This window comes from Sinohyriopsis cumingii, chromosome 5 (assembly GCF_028554795.1).
Source record: "Sinohyriopsis cumingii isolate HCF-2022 chromosome 5, ASM2855479v2, whole genome shotgun sequence".
In the NCBI taxonomy this organism is placed as follows: Eukaryota; Metazoa; Mollusca; class Bivalvia; order Unionida; family Unionidae; genus Sinohyriopsis; species Sinohyriopsis cumingii.
Window position 1 is genome coordinate 116,391,494 of NC_142965.1, and position 23,799 is coordinate 116,415,292.

At 35.0% G+C, this 23,799-nt stretch overlaps 1 protein-coding gene across 6 annotated transcripts in view; it reads right to left on the reverse strand.

The window, feature by feature from the left end:
- Nucleotides 1-23,799, reverse strand: part of LOC149800037 (uncharacterized) — a 43,136-nt gene that overhangs the window by 13,835 nt on the left and 5,502 nt on the right. For all 6 annotated transcript variants that reach the window (XM_089959564.1, XM_089959560.1, XM_089959561.1 and 3 more), the window contains exons 2-13: nucleotides 17,501-17,654; nucleotides 10,116-10,214; nucleotides 9,274-9,393; nucleotides 8,506-8,574; nucleotides 7,549-7,659; nucleotides 6,142-6,219; nucleotides 5,710-5,796; nucleotides 5,300-5,413; nucleotides 4,599-4,944; nucleotides 3,607-3,801; nucleotides 2,061-2,332; nucleotides 188-687 (exon numbers count right to left, since the gene is read on the reverse strand). In XM_089959564.1, coding sequence (XP_089815690.1) covers nucleotides 188-687; nucleotides 2,061-2,332; nucleotides 3,607-3,801; nucleotides 4,599-4,944; nucleotides 5,300-5,413; nucleotides 5,710-5,796; nucleotides 6,142-6,219; nucleotides 7,549-7,659; nucleotides 8,506-8,574; nucleotides 9,274-9,393; nucleotides 10,116-10,214; nucleotides 17,501-17,622 — 2,113 coding nt within the window. In that variant the 5' untranslated portion in view covers nucleotides 17,623-17,654. The remainder of the gene's footprint in view (nucleotides 1-187; nucleotides 688-2,060; nucleotides 2,333-3,606; nucleotides 3,802-4,598; nucleotides 4,945-5,299; nucleotides 5,414-5,709; nucleotides 5,797-6,141; nucleotides 6,220-7,548; nucleotides 7,660-8,505; nucleotides 8,575-9,273; nucleotides 9,394-10,115; nucleotides 10,215-17,500; nucleotides 17,655-23,799) is intronic.

The following is a 23,799-nucleotide window of genomic DNA, read 5'->3' on the forward strand; positions in this document are numbered from 1 at the left end:
TATATATATATATATATATATATATATATATATATATATATATTGTCTACCGTGTGTCCCTTTCTACCGTGTACATCGTTAGTACTTAAAACTACTGTCCATTAAGCATACATACTGAAACAAAAACATCCATGAAACATTAGATTCACTACACTTGATAAGATCTTTAAGACTAGATTGTACTCACACATTAATTCCAAAATAGTGGATATGGGGCAGAAAAACGTGTGCAGTATGGAGTCATCTTTCCCGTGGCGAAGAAGGAATGTGATACGTCCATTTCTGTCCAATAATTTCACTGGAAATCGTAGGTAATTGTCGGAACCCTCTAAATACGTTAAGGTGTAAGCTTCCATTGGAATGTCTTCATCCAATTGAATACTTCCCTTCATTTCCAGTTTAATATCATCGGCCTGCTTGAGTAAACGATCGGAAGACTGACTTTTTGGAACTTCCACTAAACCAGACTTTGATTTTTCCCTGATAACTTCATCTACTCTGTATTTTTCTGCACACGCTATTTGGAAGACGCAGTTGTCAAGGTCAAGCTTATTATGCTGAAGTTCCACGAATATCATCAGTTTGCATAGCTGTTTTTTTCCTAGGATTACTTCCATCTCTCTCCTGATATCACTGTCACTTGTATTTTGGCCGTACACATCTGGATCAACTGTAGCCAGCACTGTTCTGTATGTAAAATCGGAGAATGTGTCATTAACTAAGCAGTCTAGATTTATGTATAATTTGCAAAGCGTTATTTATTTTGGATGGATTGTTATACGTGGAAACGTCTTCTATTTTGCTGAAACCTAATACAAACAGTAGCTGCCAGGTTATTCCACAAGATCTGTAGTCGTGTCGGTCACCCAGCAGGATTATTCTTTGGGTTTTAACTTCAAATTCATGACACACGTTATTGTCTCAGATAAAAAGAAGGATAACACTGTGTTCTCTTTTCTTTATTCATACATTCAAACAGTTGATAAATTATATTTGCATATGTTAGATATTTACCAAGACACGGGCACCAATCCTTCTCATTCATTGCACGAGACAATGAAGACAAAACCAGGAAAGGCACCCTTCAGGTTATGCATAAGAAGGATTGCGAATGCAGACAACAAAGAGGATTTTCCCATCAAGAGTGACATTTTTCTTTGCACTTGTCCATTTTCAATAGTATGGTCATGTTACTATCTCGTTATATCGATATAGCTAGGTGGCCGTCCAATATTCGAAAAAGACAAACGCACAATTTATCAAACACGGGAAGTGCTTCTTACTAAAGAACACGAAGACATATTGAAGTGAAGAGATATAACAACAATCGGTAGTTACAAATGAGGAAATTATTTGAACATGAGTTGTATGTGTGGAAAGAGTTTGTATAATATTCATAGCGCAAGAACATATACACATATGATTGCTGGTCCACACCTGAGGTTAAAAAAAAAGAATAAATGAAAGACTGACCGGTTTATTCAATGAAAGTTATTCCCATGAAAAAATAAAGAATCTTTCCGAAGGGACCGTTTCATAAGGTAGATTTCTAAGAGTACGTTTTAATGAAAGAATGTCTTGTCTTAAAAGAAATGTCAAATGATTTAACCGGACTAGTTGAACTAAGTAGTGATCTACCAGGAGCATGGTGAAAAAACAATAGGTGGTGTGTTCCACGTGACAAACACATAATGTATATAACAATCTTATTATTACATGGTTTTTCACCCTTGGCATAATTGATGTAGCCATAAGAAAACAAGTGTATGCGCAGATATTTTGATTCACTCAAACAAATATATTTTTATTTAGACTTTTAAAAAATCCCAATTTTTTTTAATCAATGGCAATTTTGCGCAACGTTCAAAGCGCGGTGTATTTGTGTTCTACTGTCAGCAGGGGCTGTACAATGTGGTAATGCATTCTCGCCGTAACCATACTAAAACTGCGCGGCTTAAATGACAACTGTCAAATCATTAGTCCGTAACAAAAGATGAACTGAGGCGTAGCAATAATAAACAAAATAACACTGGCTTGACAAAATGTAGATGTAAACTTACCCTCCATTCCTAGAAGGAATGGTATAAAAGTTTCCATCGCCCTTCTCAAGATTGGAAGCATCTCTCACTTCAATGTGATCATTAGTGTATTTTAACACCAAGATTTTCGTCTGTGCATCCTTCAAGACATCGAATGGAATTTTTATGGCAATATCTCGTTCAGAAGAGGCTCCACTGATCTCCACTGCACTGGATGTGGACTTAATGCAATGAAAGACGTCAGGACATGATTCCCTGTACAGTTGTTCCCTAGGGCGATCAACTGGTTGAATCTGGTAAGTTAAATCAATGCATGATGCAAATGAACCACATTTAACATTTCATGTCAAGTAGAATTTTGAATTCCATTTCTGTTATCGCTGAAGAATCGGAAGTGATATTGTTTACATGGCAGATATGTTATTTTTCCCTGCATGCGATAATCAAATATGTTTTAAGATGACACTGATATTTTTTATTAGAACCTTTCAGGGTCAGTGAATAATTTCATATTACAGTGTAATGTTATCTAGTCGACAATAAAACAAGTACTGTCGAATTGATATTATGACAAAGAAACCGCCCTGATGAATTTCTATTCTAGCTGTTTATAAACACAAGTTATTGGGCCACATCTATCTGTATATAGCTATAATTCTTTCCTTAACCATAATCTGACAAAATTAGCAAACTTACAACACACAGGCAGTTATAAAGTAGGCCATCTCTATATACCTAGATAATGCATATTATTATTATTATTATTATTATTATTATTACAATATTCCTCATTATAATACTGTCAACGAGAACCATTGAAAATACCGTTTTGTAACGAAGAACATGGCACAAATTTTGCAGCCGCGTATTGAAATTGGATCCATGACATTGCTCGCCTTGTAACGGAACCGTGTTATAATGAAGTGGTTTATAGTGAATAGCTGGGATAAAGGTACAGCACCGAAACGCAAAGCATTTGAAAATTATTTTCCGAGCTCAAGAGTATGGAACCGCCACTTCCATTAGTATAAATGCCATTGAACAAGTACGACTCTGATTGATTCATACTGTTCTTCGTCTGCAGTATACTTCAACTGGTTCTTAAAGGTTGTAATTACTGAACATATAACTGATTAAAGCAAAAGTGTTTAGAACCTTGGGATAAGGGAAACAGTATGTAAGAGTTGATTTTGTTTGTGTGTTGAATTCAGAACTTTATTTTCCTTGCACATAGAATTCAACAGTTAATTTTTGAGCAGCCGTTTAATCCGACCAAGTCTCAATTAAATACTCTGGAATATGACCTAGTGATATGCGTTTCGTGATTTTGCGTACATTTGCAATTCCTCATTCTTACTATAATATCGTATAGCAATATTATGCATTCCTCCTCTAAATTTTGTTCAAAACATCAAGTGCCAGTGAAAACAGAATCGTTTGTTCCTTTAACAATTGATCAGTTTAACTTAATGAAAATATAAGCAATGAAAGAGTTTAGCATTTTCGGAGCTAGTGATGGTATCTGTAAACGTATTTGTTTTTTTTTTAAAGATTCTATTAATCATACCATCATTTGGACTTTAGAAATGTCTCTCTTGACTCCATTTGGGATTTCCGCTTCGATTCTTTTGTCGTATTCTGTGCTCAGACGTCCTCCTTTGGGACCAATTTCCTTTACAACCATGGGTATTTCTTCCACGGCCATGAAACCCTCTACAAATTCTTCTTCGAAGGTCAGGAACTGACCTTTGTCGTACAGTTGCTGTAAAATATCAGTTGATGGTTTTTTTTTTCTTTCTCAAAAGAACAACAGAACAAACAATGGTAGTAATGTGTACTCGCTTCTGTGCAGAATAATACATGATATATTAGGCACATGTAAGTGGCGTGTAGGCACAAGTTGAAATATCAGATTGTGAAAAACAAATATGCTTGAGGAGTAGCAAGAAGGGTGGGTTACAGTTATGACTGCAGAGAGAGAAAGAGAGAGAGAGAGAGAGAGAGAGAGAGAGAGAGAGAGAGAGAGAGAGAAAGACAGACAGACAGACAGAGAGAATACTTCTGGAAATATTTTCTGCTCATTCATCATGCAGATAATTCAAACATCGGGAGACAGAAAAGTGAAGGCATGTATCATATTGACTTTGATAACCATCATCAACCAAAGAAAATCATAAAAAATTTTAAATAATATTGGTAACAACAAATATATGCCTCTACTGCAGCAATTTAAGAAAAATTAGCTGTATGGTGCAAAGCTGAAAGAGCAACAATTTAATATTATATAATCTCCAAGGCTTTGTAGGACAGTGTTTACTTAGTATAATAACTGATGAAGTTACCAAACATCATCAGCTACAAATACGAAACGCAAACAAACAAAGATGATTCATTCGTAAAGTGTATATTATTAGATGTGTAAACGAATGAGGACGAGACAAAAACTAATGTTATTTCACAAATGTGTGATTGGTATTAAATGTATCTAATCAATACTTCGATACTGATGTAGGTATTGAAAATAAGTAAACATGTAAAGAAAAAGTAAGTAATAATTACCTCCCACTTGGTTTTTGCCGTTCTCCACACTTCTCCCTTCTTGACTTTGACAAATAATCTCAAAGAAAGGTCCTCATACTTTTTAATGAGAGGACAATGCAGCTTAATACCCTTACAGGAACTGTGTTGGGGACCTGTCGCTAGGTAGATATTGGATACCAACTTCTGGTTCTCTTTCAGACCTGCCTCCTCCAAACAGTGTTTTCGGAGCTCATTAGGACAGCAGACCATTCGTGCACGTGCAACTTTTAGCCAGTGGCTGGGCAAACACGTGGCTCGAACACGAGACGAGTGGTAAACCTTTAGTGGTCCCAGGCACATTTCCGCGTCAGAGTCACTTTTGGTCCTTAGACAAAGAGTAATGCAACGTAAAGAGGAAAATATGTATTTAGTATCCAGAGTTCTGCCTTCACAATGCATATGTCTGTCTCACCCATACACACAAGACAAGCACGTACACAAAAATTAAAATGAGTTTCTATGTATGTATGTGATGATCATTTTAGTAGGAAATCAGGAAGCAATGACACCACATAAAATATATATATATATAGTCTGATGAAGCAATAAAGCGAAACCGGTCACACATTGAACGTGTTGGTGTTGTTTATTTTATATATATATATAAGATCAATTATCATCAATGATGAGTAGTACTTATAGTAGTAGTAGTAGCAGCAGCAACATCAATATTTACTCACTTATGTTCCTCTGAATCACCCTGATCGTCCTGAGAGGATGCAGACCATGTCTTTGGTCGCTGACGTTCCTGATTATTATCGTTTGATTTTTCTTTCGACTCAGTCCGAGTCATACTGAAACCAGGTAACCTTAAAATCAGCATCTTGTAAACGTATTTTCATTGAACGTTTTACAAAAAGGATAGATCACTAAAGAGATGTTATTTAGATACAAATACTTTTCCCAAACTGTGCCATCCTAAAATTACAGATTCCATTTGAAGACGTTAGCAATTTTGTAAAACCATCAATTGCGGATGAAAACTTTTAAGCAGGAAAATTTATATCTTATTGTTAAAATATTATAAATAAAGATAAAAAGTAACAAAGAAATAGTCTAACAATAGAGGTAAAATATATATGATACTGACCGTGTCTTGACCCCATTTTGAAGGACCTCAAGGGCATACAGGACCCATTGTCGGAGGAAGGGTATCAAAATCGGCTCTAATTGATCCCTGTCCATAAACATGCAATAGCAACATAATTAAACAGCATCGCTTCTTAACAGAACAAAACGTCGGAATAATATATATTTTTAAAAAATAGCAACTTTTATCTGCAAGGCAGGATTGATACGCAATATTTGGATAAATTATAATTTAGAAAATACAACTGTGACCAATTTGTCGAGTTAGCAAAATGTAGAGTTGTAAAAGTGCAGAGTTGTGAAAGAAAACAGTAGCAATGTTCACAACTGTTAATCATTTGACAGACATTTAGACCTAATCTGAATGTTAACTTCTAGATTCACATCTAATGAGTTTGATATGAGAGAGAGAGAGAGAGAGAGAGGGACTCACGCTAATGTTAGGAACTCTCCTTGATCAACTAGAACTTTTGAAAGACGCAAACATGTCTCCATAAAGCAATCAAGGCCCCTTAAAGATAAAAAGAGAAATATTAAGTAATTAACCTTAAAAACTGATTGATTTTACGATAGATCAAGTAACATCTTAATCAACAGTATCTTATGAAAATGTCCGTAACTTCTAAAAGGTGAACAAAAAGTGTCATTATTAATTTCAGTATTAAATATTCTTCATTTCCTTCCTCGAAATTTGTATTATTTCTCATACTCGTAGTACTGTTTACTTCAGGATATCAACTGGATAACTATTACTCTGGCATAAAATACAGCACGTACTCATGGTAGAGCAAACGGCCAAGTGTCTGATCTCTTCAAACACATTTAAGGTTAAAATTAAAAAATTCGATACATAAAATATTGCAGTAAATGCATAGTTACAGTCACCAAGCCTTGATTTGTTTCTCTACGTGACCCCACACAGACCAATTTGTTTGGGTTTAATTAGATTCTTTTACACTTCTGGATATGGGGTCATGCATCTACGTGTATGTGCGTGCCTCTCTAAAACACCATTATAGCCAATGTGATTCACCGGATCCTTCATTAAAGTACAGTGGTTAACAGAAATGCGTAGCAGGGCATTCGTAGTAGAAAAACGTAAGGTAGGACAATCTTATTATATACACACTGCTTTCTTTCTTATAGCGGGCAAAAAAGCTAAGCAAGAGAGAATGTTAAAATTAAAATTGTATTTCATTGCATACTACCGCAGGACTGCATTACACAAGACGAACATAACGGCAGCAACGACATTGAATGTGTGTGTTTGAATAGTTGTGTTCATGTTCTCTTGCCTATCTAATAAAAGCACGCACACAACATGGCCTACTGTCTGGCATTTTGACTTACAAAATTGTTACTATATTCCTGGTGAAAAAGAGAAAAAAGACTGGTATAACAAATCATCAACAAAACCATTAAAGACAAATAATTTCGTCTTGTAACTATAGAACATTCTGATCAAATGTAACACGTTGCTGAATAATATATAAACGCAATGCGCATTCAGTAAAGGTTTCGTCTCTTTCCATGGTTTTTTCTGTTTCAGAAGAAACGCTTTGGACTCAAGTTCATATTTTAAAATAAAAACATATCCAGGTTGCTCAATAAGAAAGCATTTCCAAAGTGCAGAGATTGTTTTCATTAATGAAAACTACAGACGAAAAAGACAAAGAAGCAAGCATCAGCAACGGTACGTGATGACAATGTACAAATTGTGGTGTGAAAGTCTATACAACTTTTGGAACAATGAGCTGTTTTTAAAGTTAGAACATTTCTAACATATTAGAGCACATGTGCGATAAAAATTACTATTTAATAACATTTTTATATGACAAACCTAAATCTGGGTTCACTGGAGCAGTACAATCCAAGTCCTACTTGTATTGTTGTAGGTATCAGATCCATGAGAACGTACAGAAATGTAGGAACCTGATCTGATCGCAGAAATCTGGAAATGTATTCAAATAGTAGTATAAAAATATTAACAACTGGAAATGTATTTAAATAGTAGTATAAAACATTAACAACTGGAAATGTATTCAAATAGTAGTATAAAAACATTAACAACTGAAAATGTATTCAAATAGTACTATAAAAACATTAACAACTGAAAATGTATTCAAATAGTAGTATAAAATATTGACAACTGGAAATGTATTCAAATAGTAGTATAACAATATTGACAACTGGAAATGCATTCAAATAGTAGTATAAAATATTGACAACTGGAAATGTATTCAAATGGTAGTATAAAAATATTGAAACTGGAAATGTATTCAAATAGTAGTATAAAATATTGACAACTGGAAATGTATTCAAATGGTAGTATAAAATATTGACAACTGGAGATGTATTCAAATGGTAGTATAAAAATATTGACAACTGGAAATGTATTCAAATAGTAGTATAAAAATATTGACAACTGGAAATGTATCCAAATAGTAGTATAAAAACATCAACAACTTAAAAATTCAATTCCTTATCTTAAAATAATATTTTCTTCACATAAGCAATTCACGCTGAAGAACCTGCAAGTGTTATATGTGTGAGTATATCTGGGTTTCGTTCCTATCTCTTGAAGAATGATGTCAAGTACTGACGTTAATACAATTATGTTTCTTGTCACATAGAGTGATATATACCTATTATGGTCATATTGCTGGTAGGGTTACAAATCAAAAACATCTTTAACAACGCAACATTATGACAACAGCAATAACAATGGCAAAAACAAAGATTATTCCTTAGAGTATCTTTAATGACTAATTTAATAATATTAAAAGTATTTGCTCACGAGCATTTCTTCTCCTCGAATATGAACAGAAACGGAGTACAGTCTTTCCAGAATAACTCAATTTGAGATCTGTAAGAGAATATAAAAATAGTTCATAATTTGATTTACAGGAGGAAACCTGTGAAAAGTGACAAAATATCCAAAAAAGTCAAAACCAACAAGATTTCAGAGTTGAATTATAATAAGATACACACAAATGATGCGTCAAATTTTCCAGTAGCAAGTGAAAGCAAGTTTTAAAATAGTTTTAGTTTTAGATATTAAATACAAAAGAAAAAGAAAAATTAAAATAGCATTAATGCATACTCGATTTCTAAAGTTATTTCCCCACCAAAAAATAATACGGATATAGATGGTATATTTGCTGGTGCGTTATTGCATCCGAAAATGCGATCGCTTTCAAAATTATCTGATTCTGGTTGGAGGTTTAGATGAATGAAAGGCAATTGTACCGAAAATTAAATTATTTGTGATAAGATAAAAACATCTGAAATAGAACGTACTACAGCAACAAAATATAGATGTCAATAAAATAATGCCGTACATATACGTGTGAAAAACCCTCGCTCAATAGCAAACATAATAAATCCAAGTCTACCATCGCGAAATCAAGATATATGCCATATTAAATTTCTCTATTTCCCGAAACCAGCAATGAATTTGATGTAGTGTTACATTATGCGACAGCAGATCTGGGTCTGTGTTGAAGAAAGCTGGGTACACGTGATACAAAGATATATACCATGTGTACCGTATCAATCTACTAACTGTTTCACTGAGAGTTTTTCCTCCGGATGCTGCAGTAGAATGTCTCGAGCAATACTCAGGGTATCCGATATGTCATAAAGAATCCCGACAAACGTCGTCAGTGGAAAATTGGTCTGGATTCTTGTAAGTAGAAAAGAAGGGAAAAATGAAAAACAAACAACTGAAAGACTGTTACACGCGAATACGATTAAAAGGACATATATCCATTATTAATTCTTGTGCGACTCAAACGCTTTACCTTAGACTTAGCATATCTCATTTACAATTTTTAACTGTGCACAGCTAGTCCCCTCCCCTGACTCCTCTGTCTCTGTTTCTATGAAGTTTTATAGATGGAGTCTTATCCAGGACAAAACAAAAAAAAAAAAACACTTAAAATACAATTTATTTCATTTTTTCCTTTTCGGTATCGGGTTAGGTGGGTGGTGTTTGTAAATAAAGGGAGGGGAAAATTAACTTACTAAAATAAGAAATATTTTCCTTTAGTTCCCCTAAAAGATTTTATGTTCTGCTCTCTAATAAACAAAATCAGAAATAAGTTGTCTCTATCGTACATACTTTCAATCTATTTATTGTCGTTTCATCGGGAAGTCTGCTTGTAAAATCAATATCTAAATGAATTAGTGTTGAATGAGCGGGTTTTAAGAGAAAGGTAACTTGGTCTCATTTTCAGTAAGTGTCTTGTTTATTTATCATGTTATATATCCCTACCTCACCTTCTCTCTCTCTCTCTCTCTCTCTCTCTCTCTCTCTCTCTCTCTCTCTGGCACATGCACACACAGACCTCGCACACACGTTCTATGCCTAAAGTAAATGTGCAAACGTAAGTTATTTTAACATACTTTTGTTTCTTGAAGAGTAGGTACGAGCTCAAGTGATTGCAGATTTTGCCAACCCCAAATAGAACATCATCGATAAACTCTGCTGGTTTGCTGAGAAACCTGCAAGGAAATAAAATTAACCTTAGACTAGTGACTTCTATCAATTCGCTGTCTGATTATTTTGTTCATTTAACGTTGCATTTTATTTTATTATTGAAAGTTAAAAGCATTTTATTCGAAATACAGATTTCTCTAAATTGTTTAAATTTAAGAAGAAAGTTTGTTCGAGTGATTACAGATTAAAATGAATATTTTACTATATCAGCAAATCAAAGCAATCACATGCAACCGGTGCAATAAATATTGCTAACGGAATAAATTTGCGTTTTCTGAAGAAAATATAGTATTTTGACCCCATAATAATGTCGATGAGAACAGTAGTAGTAGTAGTAGTAGTAGTAGTAAGATAAATAGTATAAGCAACAGCAATGTCGTCCGCAGCAGCAGTTGCAGCAGCAACAACGACAACAACAACAAAAACCACGGATCTTAAATAACATGATGTAGAAGTGAAATAATCGATATCAAGACCACTTTATTAGCTTCCTAACAGGCCATGCATGCACATACGTTTACATACGTATGCAAATACATCAGCTTACATGCGTATGCCAATACATCAGTTTACATACGTATGCAAATACATCAGTTTACATGCGTATGCGAATACATCAGCTTGCATACGTATGCAAATGCATCAATTTACATACGTATGCAAATACATCAGTTTACATGCGTATGCAAATACATCAGTTTACATGCGTATGCAAATACTTCAGCTTACGTACGTATGCAAATACATCAGTTTACATACGTATGCAAATACATCAGTTTACTTACGTATGCAAATACATCAGTTTACATGCGTATGCAAATACATCAGTTTACATACGTATGCAAATACATCAGTTTACATGCGTATGCGAATACATCAGCTTACATACGTATGCAAATACTTCAGCTTACATACGTATGCAAATACATCAGTTTACATGCGTATGCAAATACTTCAGCTTACATACGTATGCAAATACATCAGTTTACATACGTATGCAAATACATCAGTTTACATGCGTATGCGAATACATCAGCTTACATACGTATGCAAATGCATCAATTTACATACGTATGCAAATACATCAGCTTACATACGTATGCAAATACATCAGCTTACATACGTATGAAAATGCATCAGCTTACATACGTATGCAAATACATCAATTTACATACGTATGCAAATACATCAGTTTACATACGTATGCAAATACATCAGCTTACACGAGTATGCAAATACATCAGCTTACATGCGAACGCAAATGCATCAGTTAACATACGTATGCAGATACACAAAAGTCAAGTATTTCAACTTCATAATGCGAACGGATCTGCACACGCATATAAATTGTATCATCTCTACAGGAAAAGCAGAAGAAAACTTGCACATGTCTAAATTTAAACGCTATGCAAAGTACAGCTTGTGAATACACAGGGTGGCAAAAGAGAAGACAAAACACGCTAGACATGTCCGAAGTTTACTAATCTATAACAGTTATGAAACATTATCATTTAATATATTAAAATGTAAAATGGTATAACGTTTAAATATATGCAAACACAAACTAATATCTTTTATGAGTTTTCGGGTGAAACATACTACGGATTTCCCACATTTTGTTGCAGTTAGTATTACAATTTCACATCAATACCCGCTTTCTTATCTAAGACAATGTGAAGGCCATTATAAAATTCTGGGTAGCTTTGAGATAGATCTTATCCCTATGTTCATAAGTCCCAAACCCTGGGAGGGATCACTCTCGTGTAAGGTCTGATGAATCAGTAAGTCCCAAACCCTGGGAGGGATCACTCTCGTGTAAGGTCTGATGAATCAGTAAGTCCCAAACCCTGGGAGGGATCACTCTCTTGTAAGGTCAGATGAGTTAGTAAGTCCCAAACCCTGGGAGGGATCACTCTCGTGTAAGGTCTGATGAATTAGTAAGTCACAAACCCTGGTAGGGATCAGTCTCTTGTAAGGTCTGATGAATAAGTAAGTCCCAAACCTTGGGAGGGATCACTCTCGTGTAAGGTCTGATGAATCAGTAAGTCCCAAACCCTAGGAGGGATCACTCTCGTGTAAGGTCTGATGAATCAGTAAGTCCCAAACCCTGGTAGGGATCACCCTCGTGTAAGGTCTGATGAATCAGTAAGTCCCAAACCCTGGTAGGGATCACCCTCGTGTAAGGTCTGATGAATCAGTAAGTCCCAAACCCTGGGAGGGATCACTCTCGTGTAAGGTCTGATGAATCAGTAAGTCCCAAACTCTGGTAGGGATCACCCTCGTGTAAGGTCTGATGAATCAGTAAGTCCCAAACCCTGGGAGGGATCACTCTCGTGTAAGGTCTGATGAATCAGTAAGTCCCAAACCCTGGGAGGAATCACTCTCTTGTAAGGTCAGATGAGTTATTGAGTCCCAAACCTGGGAGGGATCACTCTCGTGTAAGGTCTGATGAATCAGTAAGTCCCAAACCCTGGGAGGGATCACTCTCGTGCAAGGTCTGACGAATAAGTCCCAAACCCTGGGAGGGATTACTCTCGTGTAAGGTCTGATGAATCAGTAAGTCCCAAACTCTGGGAAGGATTGCCGTTGTATATGGACTGATAAATCTACCACTGCTCTTGCATATTTATACATCCTATTCTCACTCTGACCCTCAGACATGGTCAAGGTCATTTAAAGTCCTGGTTACGTTTTGGCTCAATACTCAGTGTTGATTGCTATGTAATTTGCTATTCATGCGCACCCATCTTCTCGTCTTCCAGCAAGGTCAGAACCATTTGAAAAAGAAAACATGTTTCCATCAGGCAGGAAGGCAGACGAGACATACTTCCTTGGAATTTCTTGTTGGATACAAAACACGCATTCTTAGATGCTAAAAGGTCTATCCTGCAGAGGTTTGTGTCAAGTAGGTCGTTTATAGATGGATGGGTTTGTGGATAGCTCATGTGCTATTTGAGAAATTAAAATAAACAGAGTTTGATGCTAATCTTGATATGAAATTCAGGTGTCTAAGGAGGACATTTCATATTTGTTGACTGGGAAAAAGAAACTTTTTGTAATGTGTGTTCAGTTATTTTGCTTCATTGGTAGAGTTATAAACTAATACAACAAACAATAAATACTTTCAGAGGACGCTGATGCCTCTTCAAAAACATGGCCATGTCACCGTCACATTTCTCAAACTTGCCCGTGGTTGTACTGATATCAAGCCCAACATCGATTATAGTTTTAATCGATGATGTCAAAGTTATGTACAGTTATTCCGTCACTCATCATTTAACTTCCAACTTGATGCTATCTTTATTATTCGAATCATCATCATCTTCTTCTTCTGTTTTCTTCTTCTTCTTCTTCATTATCATCTGTGTAACTTTACTGTTGTTATCAATGGTACTGCATTAAACGTCCGGTCCCTTGACGATGACGTAAGTTGCTTGAGCTCTATTACTGTTCATTTTGTTTTCTTTGATGGATTGTTTAATTTGTTTTTTGTTTTTTTTTAAAGTATGTCTGCATGTTTTTGGTTTAGGTTTTGCAGGATTACTATTTTAAATGAAGAAATATCAATCAATTTTACTGGCTATCCGAATCTTTCTGCCGAGAGCCTTACATTTAGCATGAACCTAGGCGCTCAGCATTAAGAGGTTAGAGTAAGGACTTATGGGGCTGGTATCAGAATATTGTGACTGGGTGGGACGTCATGCTACATGTCTGCGGCATGATACCCCAGTCCTAGGCATCACTAAATTTGTTAAATCTACGTTAAAAATACAACACACACACACACACACACACACACACACACACACTTATCATTTTACTAGATGGCCGAGTTTTTCAAAGTCTATTATTTTAATTTACTGGTTAAAGCCCTATTTCTAGTAAGTAATAAAGTCTAGTTTGCTGAGATGTGTTTCACAGTAATGTGTGAAAATCTCAGTTTTACAAATGTCTATGTTATTTTAAAAGCAGAACGAGTAAACTAAATATATAACGCTTTTAATGATACTAATCCCCAACTCCGAAAAAACAAATAAAATTTTAATTTTATAGCATTGTATTTATCATCTAAGTTAACAGAATATATGTGATATGTATCGAGTAAATCAGATCTTTCAATGAAGTAAGACCGACTTCTGATTGGTTTATCGTATGGATTATGTGGTCGATACAGCCATGTACATGGTATCATATCAAAGCGGTCTGATTTAATTCAAGCTCTCTGATATAACAAAGATCTGACTGGCACATTTCTAATTTCCAGTCAAACAATGCTTAGTAACCTATCAAATAAAGCATTGCATTGCTTCTTAGGAAGACTTCTCGTCATATGTTTCGCATGACATTTTCCACTTTCATGAATATGAAAACATATTTGACCGGTTAATCAAACAAATCTTAATAATGATCAAATTTACAAAACGGTACTGTAATCTAGTCGACAATAAAACAAGTACCGTCGGATTGATATTTTAACAAAGAAACTGCCCTGAAGAATGTATATTCCAGCTGTACATCCACATAATTATGGGGTCATATCTGTCTGTATCTAGCTGAAATATTTTATTAAGTCTTAATCTGACAAAATTAGTAAACTTACATCCATTTTCTATAACACACACACACACACACACACACACAGAGGGAATTAAAAAAATAGGCCATCTTTATATACCTAGATTAGTATTAGTATTATTAGCATTATTAGCACACAACGAGCCAGCAAGGATGAAGCGACTGAAGCTTCCGATTAGTTAGCCTTATACGGTGTCATTGGAAAATTACTGAGCGGAACCAAATTTTCATTATAACTTCAAATAGCAGCCATAACGCATGTTGAAGCGGAAAAGGGAAAATCAGAAAGCTCTTGAGAATGATATTGATAAGAAAAGTATTCTTTTAGGTGACAAATGCATTGGTCAGGCTTTACCAAATATGAAGAGGTACTTTTTGAAATGATATAATTCAAAGTCGATCATGTTGAAAGTAGTTAATTGTAAGGAACACTGACACACAGAGCTAGAAAATATTTACTTATGGAATCATTTCAAAGTAGTATATTCAGGTGGAAGTTTAAACAAGAGGCCCAAGTGGTTCAAAGACCTTGAACCAAACAGACATCGGCCTAACTTACAACCGTATTAAACTTACAACCATATTAAACTTACAACCATATTAAACTTACAACCGTATTAAACTTACAACCGTATTAAACTTACAACCGTATTAAATGCATTTTGCAGGAAATCTGGGTCAATAATAACCTTTCTGCAAGAATTGCACCTAATTCTATTGATTGATTATAAAAAGTATTTATTTAATGTTTCGTGTTTTATGACAATTTCAGCCGCTTTTGATGGCAGTTAAACATCATGCCAAATGAAATTCCCTACTGCCAGCATTCTTTCGATTAAGAAGAACGATGCACGTCAAAATGTTGGTGTGCTATGCCTTGGATATTTCTCCTTTCATCTGTATGAGTAGTGAATCTAATGAAACTGAGTACTAAAAAGGAGAAATGTTTTTAGCAAAGCACACCGAAATGTAAACGTGCATCATTCTACTAAGACACATACCTTTTTCTACGTAGTCAATCAAAAAGCGTCGTTAAATGCATGTTTGCTGTTGCAAAATGCAACAGAATCTCAGTATCAGCACCTTTACAATGATACTTAATATATGGTTTGAATGGAGGTTATTTTAGGCAGCAAATTAATGACTGGACATTTCCTTAGCATATAAATTCACTAACAGCTACGTAACACATTATGTGTTCTTGATATTGGCTTGCCAATTTTGGTCCGGTACATGCCAAAATAAATACTATTCGGACCAACATGTGATACAGTGATATACAAATTTATTTCGGACGAACGTTGGCGTGGTAATTTGCAAAAACATCATAAATTATTTTCGCTGGAAATTTCTAAGACACATATAAAAAGCGATCGCAGTATATTCGTATCACTTTGGTTATCTCTGATATTTTGTTGAAAGTAGGATTGACAGAAAAAGTTGCGAAAGAAAAATTAATTCGATGCATATGTGATTTCTCAATCACTTTTTTTGTGTGCAATTATCCAATTAGTCTGAGTGGCATCTGTTTCATACACTGAAGGCTTAGAGCAGGTCTCGAAGTTTCGAATATCCACATAATTATGGGGCCATATCTGTCTGTATCTAGCTGAAAATCTTTCTTAAGTCTTAATCTGACAAAAGGAGTAAACTTACATCCATTTTCTATAACACAGGGTGAAATACGCTACAGTCGTAGCATCTTAGGTCATTTCGATAAATTCTAGGAAGAAATCTCGGATGGAGCCAAAGTCATTATCGGATCACTGACAGTCTTTCAGTTGCAACAAAGGTCATGCACTCCCTGAAGGCGAATCGCCCAAACCATCAAATTTATGTGCATTCCTACAACCACATTCGTCGTTATTTCTCGATCCGACGACAATAGGCAATACAGATATTTCAATTGATATGCTGTATCTACATTATCTTCCTTTGCACTGTTATTTCTCTTGTAGATTACTGCATCTTTAGTTAGTAAGTTTAGTTTTACTTGTTATTGATGAGCAGTGGTTATTCATAACATCTAAAGCGACTTTGGTTCTTCTTCCTAACTCAACAAAACTGAACCAAATGTCATCAACAAACCAAGCAAATAAAATACGGCAGCTTCTTAGCCATATCATATTAAAATATTTCCTTTTCTGCTTCAGCTTGAAAGCTGTTGGCATAAAGTTGAGAAAGCCTATTTCCAGCAGCTATACCTTTCTTTTGGAGATACATTTTCAAAATAAATATAAAATTCTTTCAAAGACAAAGTTTCAGTAAATGTAAGCTATCCTCATTCTGCCTCGCTATCAAGCAATTCTTTTATAACTAAACCGTGACAATGGTCGATATTCGCAGAAATTTAACAATATATGTTGAAGCTAAAATACAGTTTTAACAGTTTTACTTACTCCAGATAACAAGATTGATGAATGAATCGACAAATTTAAAGAAAAACCTAGCCTGTCCTGAGACCACGAAACATTTAGCCCAAGTTTCTAGTATGTTCCCTCTCTATCAAACAAAATGAGATTACAAAAGTAATGTCTTTTGCAATTTTCTGCGTACATAATCTCCTGCTCAAAACTCATACTCGTTTTCCAGGTCTGAAGGCAGCGTCCATTAATATTTACCCTATAGAAATATGTACTTGCATATAAATAAGTGTTTCTAGAAAGAGATAATTAATAATAAATAATTAATACAATATTAATAATTATTCTTTTACCAGAGATTTTGTTTAAACCACACAGCACCCTGGCCATCTCCAATCTCAACCGCCAAGTCCTGTAGACGTTGACCGAGATATTCCAAACGACGCTGACAGATCAGCAAATCATTTCCCTTCATGCTCTCAAGTTGTGTGCTAGCCCGACTTTAGCCTATACATAAAAGAAAAACAGTGTAATTTTTTTAATAATAAAAATTAATTTGATAGAAGAAAAATCAGCAAAGGCTCTGCCGTAGTTCAGCTCATCACGATGGAAGGAATCGGAACATCTTTTACTATTTCCGTCAAGTAAAGATAGAAACCTGGAATGTAGTTCTCCCGCATTTAGAACTATATTCGGATCTATGTTTTGTTCACATGACACAAAATGGTGGCGAAAGGAGTAAAAGTCTCAATCAAAACATTTTGGCCTTTTCCGTTGAAACCTATGTTGTGCATTCCGTTTGAGGCGAATCACCAAACACTTTAAATTTACGTATGTTACTGTAAATACATCCGAAGTAATTTGTAAACCTGACGAAAATGGAGGTGGTGATCCGAATGACATTTGAAATTAATTTATTTATACAAGAGCAAATAACTCTACCATACATATGCATTCGAATAATGTTCTTTATATCGTCTTCTTTTATTTGTCTTTATGTATATATGTTCCTTGCATAATTATAAATTTTATTTTATCTACATGGGAAGTCATTTTAATTCGTAGGAAGCGTCACATATACATGCTTTTTTTCACACCGTTTAGAAGATTAAATCCATACACCCGGTGAGAAAAGATTTACAAGTTGGTTACATTCATCCAGCAAACTGTATCTCTTAGAAATGCAGAGTGAGTACACCAGTGCGAACAGATTAAGATATTGTCGTGAAAGGTCGACCAAACAGACATTTTCACAAAGATATTTCCGTTTATGCAGTAAATCACTGGCGAAGATTTATTGGGGTTCTTTTCTTCTTTCTATGGGGGGGGGACAAGATAATGTATTGTTGACTGTCCTTTATGCCTGGTGAAAAACCACCGGGCTATAATCGATGGTTATATATGTTTCTTCATTATATTTACACTGGCATGTCACACGTACACTAAGAAAAATTAATGAGTCCTATAATAGGATAATCTATAAATTGATTGTTTCTTCTGCAATAATGACTCAGTAGTCATAGTAATACCCCGTAGTCTTATGCCTGGTGTTTGCTCTTTTTACATTGAGTTTCGAAGGCTGATACATTGACATCTACTTCATATAAAAAAGCCAACTTAAAACGACAGAATGAAGAATTCTCGACCATTAAACGTTTGACCTACAATCCTTGTGAATTTCATAGTTTCGTTCGAACTTCAAAAAAATATATATATCCAAAAACAGCAGTATGTAACGTCATTACCAAAACGTTTTGCCAATGAACCCTTGGTGATCTTGAAGCTTTAGCCACGTGACCATGAATTTTATTGAAATATTTCATGCCCCTTGTGACCTTGTGGTCATCAAATCTACTGAATATTTCACGTCCCTTGATAAGCTACATTGCAAAGTTCAATAATAAATCGTTCACAGAAGTTGAGATATATTGCCATGCAACATCTTTTTCAAAAGCTGACCTTGGCCGGAGAGACTGGTGGACATTTTGACCTTTCCATCCTGTTTTGCAGGATGTTCTTCACATGCGAAACGAACGTTCAATGACAACCCTTATATGGGCATCTAAATAAAACTTAATACACACGAACATGATGATATAAAACTATTAGTCATGTGACTTGGACATTAGCTTTTTTCCATCCATTAACCTCTAAGATGTTAAACATACCATCATAAACTTCTGTGCGAAGTCTGATATAACATACTCATAAAAACAAGCCATTATGGTCAATGCCTAAGCTAATGGATCATTCAGACCTTGACCATGGTCTTATGACACTCAGGTCCCATGTGAAATTTCAGTTTCCACGATAAATTTGTGTGCTATTTCCGATAATAATCAGTTTACTCTAACAGATGATAATCGCTAGATGCTAAACTTTGACCATAGCAACAAAACATCGACCCCAAACTGCAACAAAAAAAAAAAAAATGCCAATTGACATTTAACTTTTTAGAGACTTTATTTCCAGGGATGTTCGTTGCCATTCGCAATTGTGGGCAAACCTGACCGTTCGATGTTTATGGTCTTTATTCCAGCAATGCTCTTTGCCATTTGCAGTTGCGGACAAAACAAAATGTACTTAAAATCTACTTAAAATCAATCATTATAATTGTAAGAACAAAGTCGCGGCACGTGCTTTTTTATATCACGTCGACTGAAAAAGATTCACCTTAATCCAAACTATTTTACCAATGAATTCGAATTCAAATTGTTTTCTACCATTATAGAACTAATTGGACTCATACATGCAATTTGTCCTGCACATCAGCAGCCAATAAAAGACTACCATTTTACATATGTATTAATATTGACTACACACTTTTTGTGACGCATTAGGTCTTGATGTCAGAAAAATATAAAATATTGGTTTCTTGTTCATTAGATCTCTAATAACATAATATCTACCACTCAAAGTCTCATTTGGTATGGTTTACTCCTGCCGAAAGAGCTAGACAACTGATTCATATCATTCATGATAAAGTATTGTAAAATATGTTATATTATTCCAGAGTTTACTCTGAATTACATTTTAAAAGCACTATCAGCAAAGATTTATATAAATCTTGTTGGTAATTTAGATGAATCGTGTGTGCCTGAATGTTAAAACTAATTTACAATTACGTCTGTTCTTACCTTGGTCACTAATTGACTTTACCATTCATTATCAGAAATGTTATACAACTTTATGGTACTGTGTTCAAACTTTGATCACGGTACGGTGAAAACGTTTTATAGCACACATCAACATAGCTAACACATTGTCATAAAGGTCATTTTTATAAAACACCCAAAGTTAATTAGCATAATTGCCGTTTTTAATAGGGCACATGTGTGTGTGTGTGTGTGTGTGTGTGTGTGTGTGTGTGTGTGTTTCTTTGTAACTTATAACTATGACCGCAAGAACATTTTATTTCATCTTGCATCCATTATTTTGAAATCCGGTGAGGATAGACATTGATCTTCAGGTGCTATGTTTAATTGTTGCTTACTGTATCATGCTACAACATTTTGTAATAATGAAGGTTGAATGTGCCATAGAGAAGGTTGAAATTCTAATGTGCCAAAACGAATGTTGAATGTGCCATAGAGATAGAAGGTTGAAATTCAATTGTGCCATAGAGACGATTGAATGTACCATATAGAATGTTGAAATTAAATTGTGCCAAAACGGATGTTGAATGTGCCATAGAGAATGTTGAAATTAAAATGTGCCAAAACGAATGTTGAATGTGCCATAGAGAAGGTTTAAATTCAAATGTGCTATAGAGAATGTTGAAATTCAAATGTGCCAAAACGACTGTTAGAATTTAAATGTGCTAAAACGAATGTTGGAATCTAATTGTGCGCAAACGAATGTTACAATTTAAATGCACCTAACCGAATGTGGGAACTTAAATGTGCCAAAAGGAATGTCGGAATTTAAATGTGCCAGAGAGAAGGACAGTATTAAAAGATATAGACCATCTGATCACCAATACGTCTGTTAATGCATTTGTTGCATACTCCACAAATTGGTAATAACTTAACACATTGAAGGTCTGTACCTAATTATATCAATAAGTCAGCCATTTAAGTCTATTCCCTTCAAGTACTACGTAACCACATATATATTAGTGGAGTGTACGATTACAAAGTTGAATCAGAACTCGATTTATATATATATATATATATATATATATATATATATATATATATATATATATATATATATATATATATATATATATATATATATATATATACACGGTGTTTAGTACCTGCACATGGTGTATGGACATAAAGGTAATTAATGTAAGCAGACAGTCTTTGATGATTGGTTCAGTGTATGCTGATAGTCTTTGATGATTGGTTCAATGTATGCTGATAGTGTTTGATGACTGGTTCAATGTATGCTGATAGTGTTTGATGATTGGTTCAATGTATGCTGAGAGTCTTTGATGACTGGTTCAATGTATGCTGATAGTCTTTGATGAAAAGGTTTAATTGCTGGTAATATACAGTAATGAAATAAAAGATCGATACCAAGATACCAAGGTCATCTTGAATAACGCACAAATGGGTATATAAAGGATGGGGAAGTACTCAAGTTTTCATAATGCCTGCAATGGTGACTTCATAATAAGGCACGTTGCCAAGACATTTGTTGGGGCTCTTTATTTTAAAAGATAGTCTAAATTAGCAGCTCAAAAATAATATAAGTGCCGGAATATGGGTATAAATGTGTTTCCTATCATGTCATTGGTTAACATCATGTTCGTTTAATCTTGGCACAAAACTGATTTGAACTTGGGACAATGTATACCTTTATGTATTTTCTTGATTACAAGTTACGCATCCGTAGAGACCTGTTGCCTACTTCCGATTGTAAAATTTCATCTGTAGATGTTATAAATACTTAAACCTTCTTTGATCGACTATTTATACCTGACTGACATGTTGATTCAGTTGCGAAACATGAAAGTTGTCCGTTTTGTGTTACTGCATTACAATTAATAAAAAAAGAATGTCACCGCATCATTCAAACTCGACACAGCATATACCAAAACATATATCTGTGAAATGTCCTTTTGAAAACGTCTGAATAGGTAATTAATTACACACAAAGGATAAGGTGTTGTTAATATATTGTAAAACTATACAGATAGACCAAGGCGCTATCAAGTTATAAATTGAATGGTTAAAAATGACATAAGTATCATATATTGAAAAGTTATATGTTCATATGAAAGAAATACGAGCATGTACTATTTGCGGACGGAGTACGACAACAAGTACAAAATTCCGCGGATCACCAACAGTCAGGGTGTCCACCACGGTTGCACCACCAACGGTCAGGGTGTCCACCACGTTTACAATTTTGTAATTTATAGGACCTACTGGAGAATTTGTCCCATGACCCACATATCATGTCCGCTGCCTTGACTCTGTACGATGCAAAATGATAATCAGTCCAATAAATGTACAGATGTCTGAAATTCTTTTGGGGGTGGGATGGGGTGGGGGTAAATACGTCTACCATTGGGACACGTGGAAGAGATTGCATGTTTCCTCTATAGCTGCAAATACCAGCCACTTCTATTTCTTATTTTACTGTTGCTAGAAATTACTTTATTTCATACGTGTTATTAAATTCATGCTTTTTGAATGTCAGTCTACCATTGTTTAACTAAAAGAACTTTCCAGACTTTAAATCATAATGTTGATGAAAAATCTATCCTATGTTTCACCGTATATGAAAATGTATGAGTCACCCAACTACGAACATCATATACCCTGGTGTACCGTATCATAAGATACCTATCGATAGTGGTCTACCTGCTCGCTCAACTTGTAACAGTAAGCAAGTATCGTAGATTGCGATCTATTGACGCAATAATCCACATCGTATCTGGGTTTACGGTGTTTATGGTTGGGTGAGTACTGACAAGGGTACAGACTGTAGATAAAAGCCGCAACAAGTAAATCAAATAGCTGTGTCACATTTCAGGATCAAAATTATGTTAACAGCATTGTTAGCCAATAGTAATATCTGAATAATATTTGGAAAGTAGAGGCAGTAAAATGATTATGCATATTTGATTCTGCATACATTTCACATAATCCAAGCCTTCTCGTGTTTGTTCGATACAATATAACAGACAATAACGGTTTTGAGAAACTAGTCTTGACTAGAGAAGGGTTTTACATGAACGTTGTAATAAAAGCATAAGTAAATATTTTATATGTTGATAAAGCCAGGTCTAATCGGGGGGGGGGGGGGGGATATGGCTCCGACCTCAACCCCTAGGGCACCCCGAGAAGCTTTTGTAAAAGAAATAATTCTGAAAATAAGTCATTGAGTACTTAGTTGTCTTTTAAATCTTTATATAGTTAATTATATGGTGGTCTAGTTGTTAGAACTTCCGCCTAATATGAGGGAGGTCGCGGGTTCACGAATTGTAGTTGAACTAAATTCATGTAATATGCATTGGAGGGAATTTTATTCAAATGGCGAAATTTAATTCAGTCAGATAGTGTAAGGACGGCAACTTGTGGTGGTACTACTTCGACTAGCCTGAGCAAAACGCATACTATGTAACGTGTATTATCATCAGCAGAGCAGGCAAATTAGGTTACCTTCTTTTCCTACGGGAGTCGCGGGTTCGAAC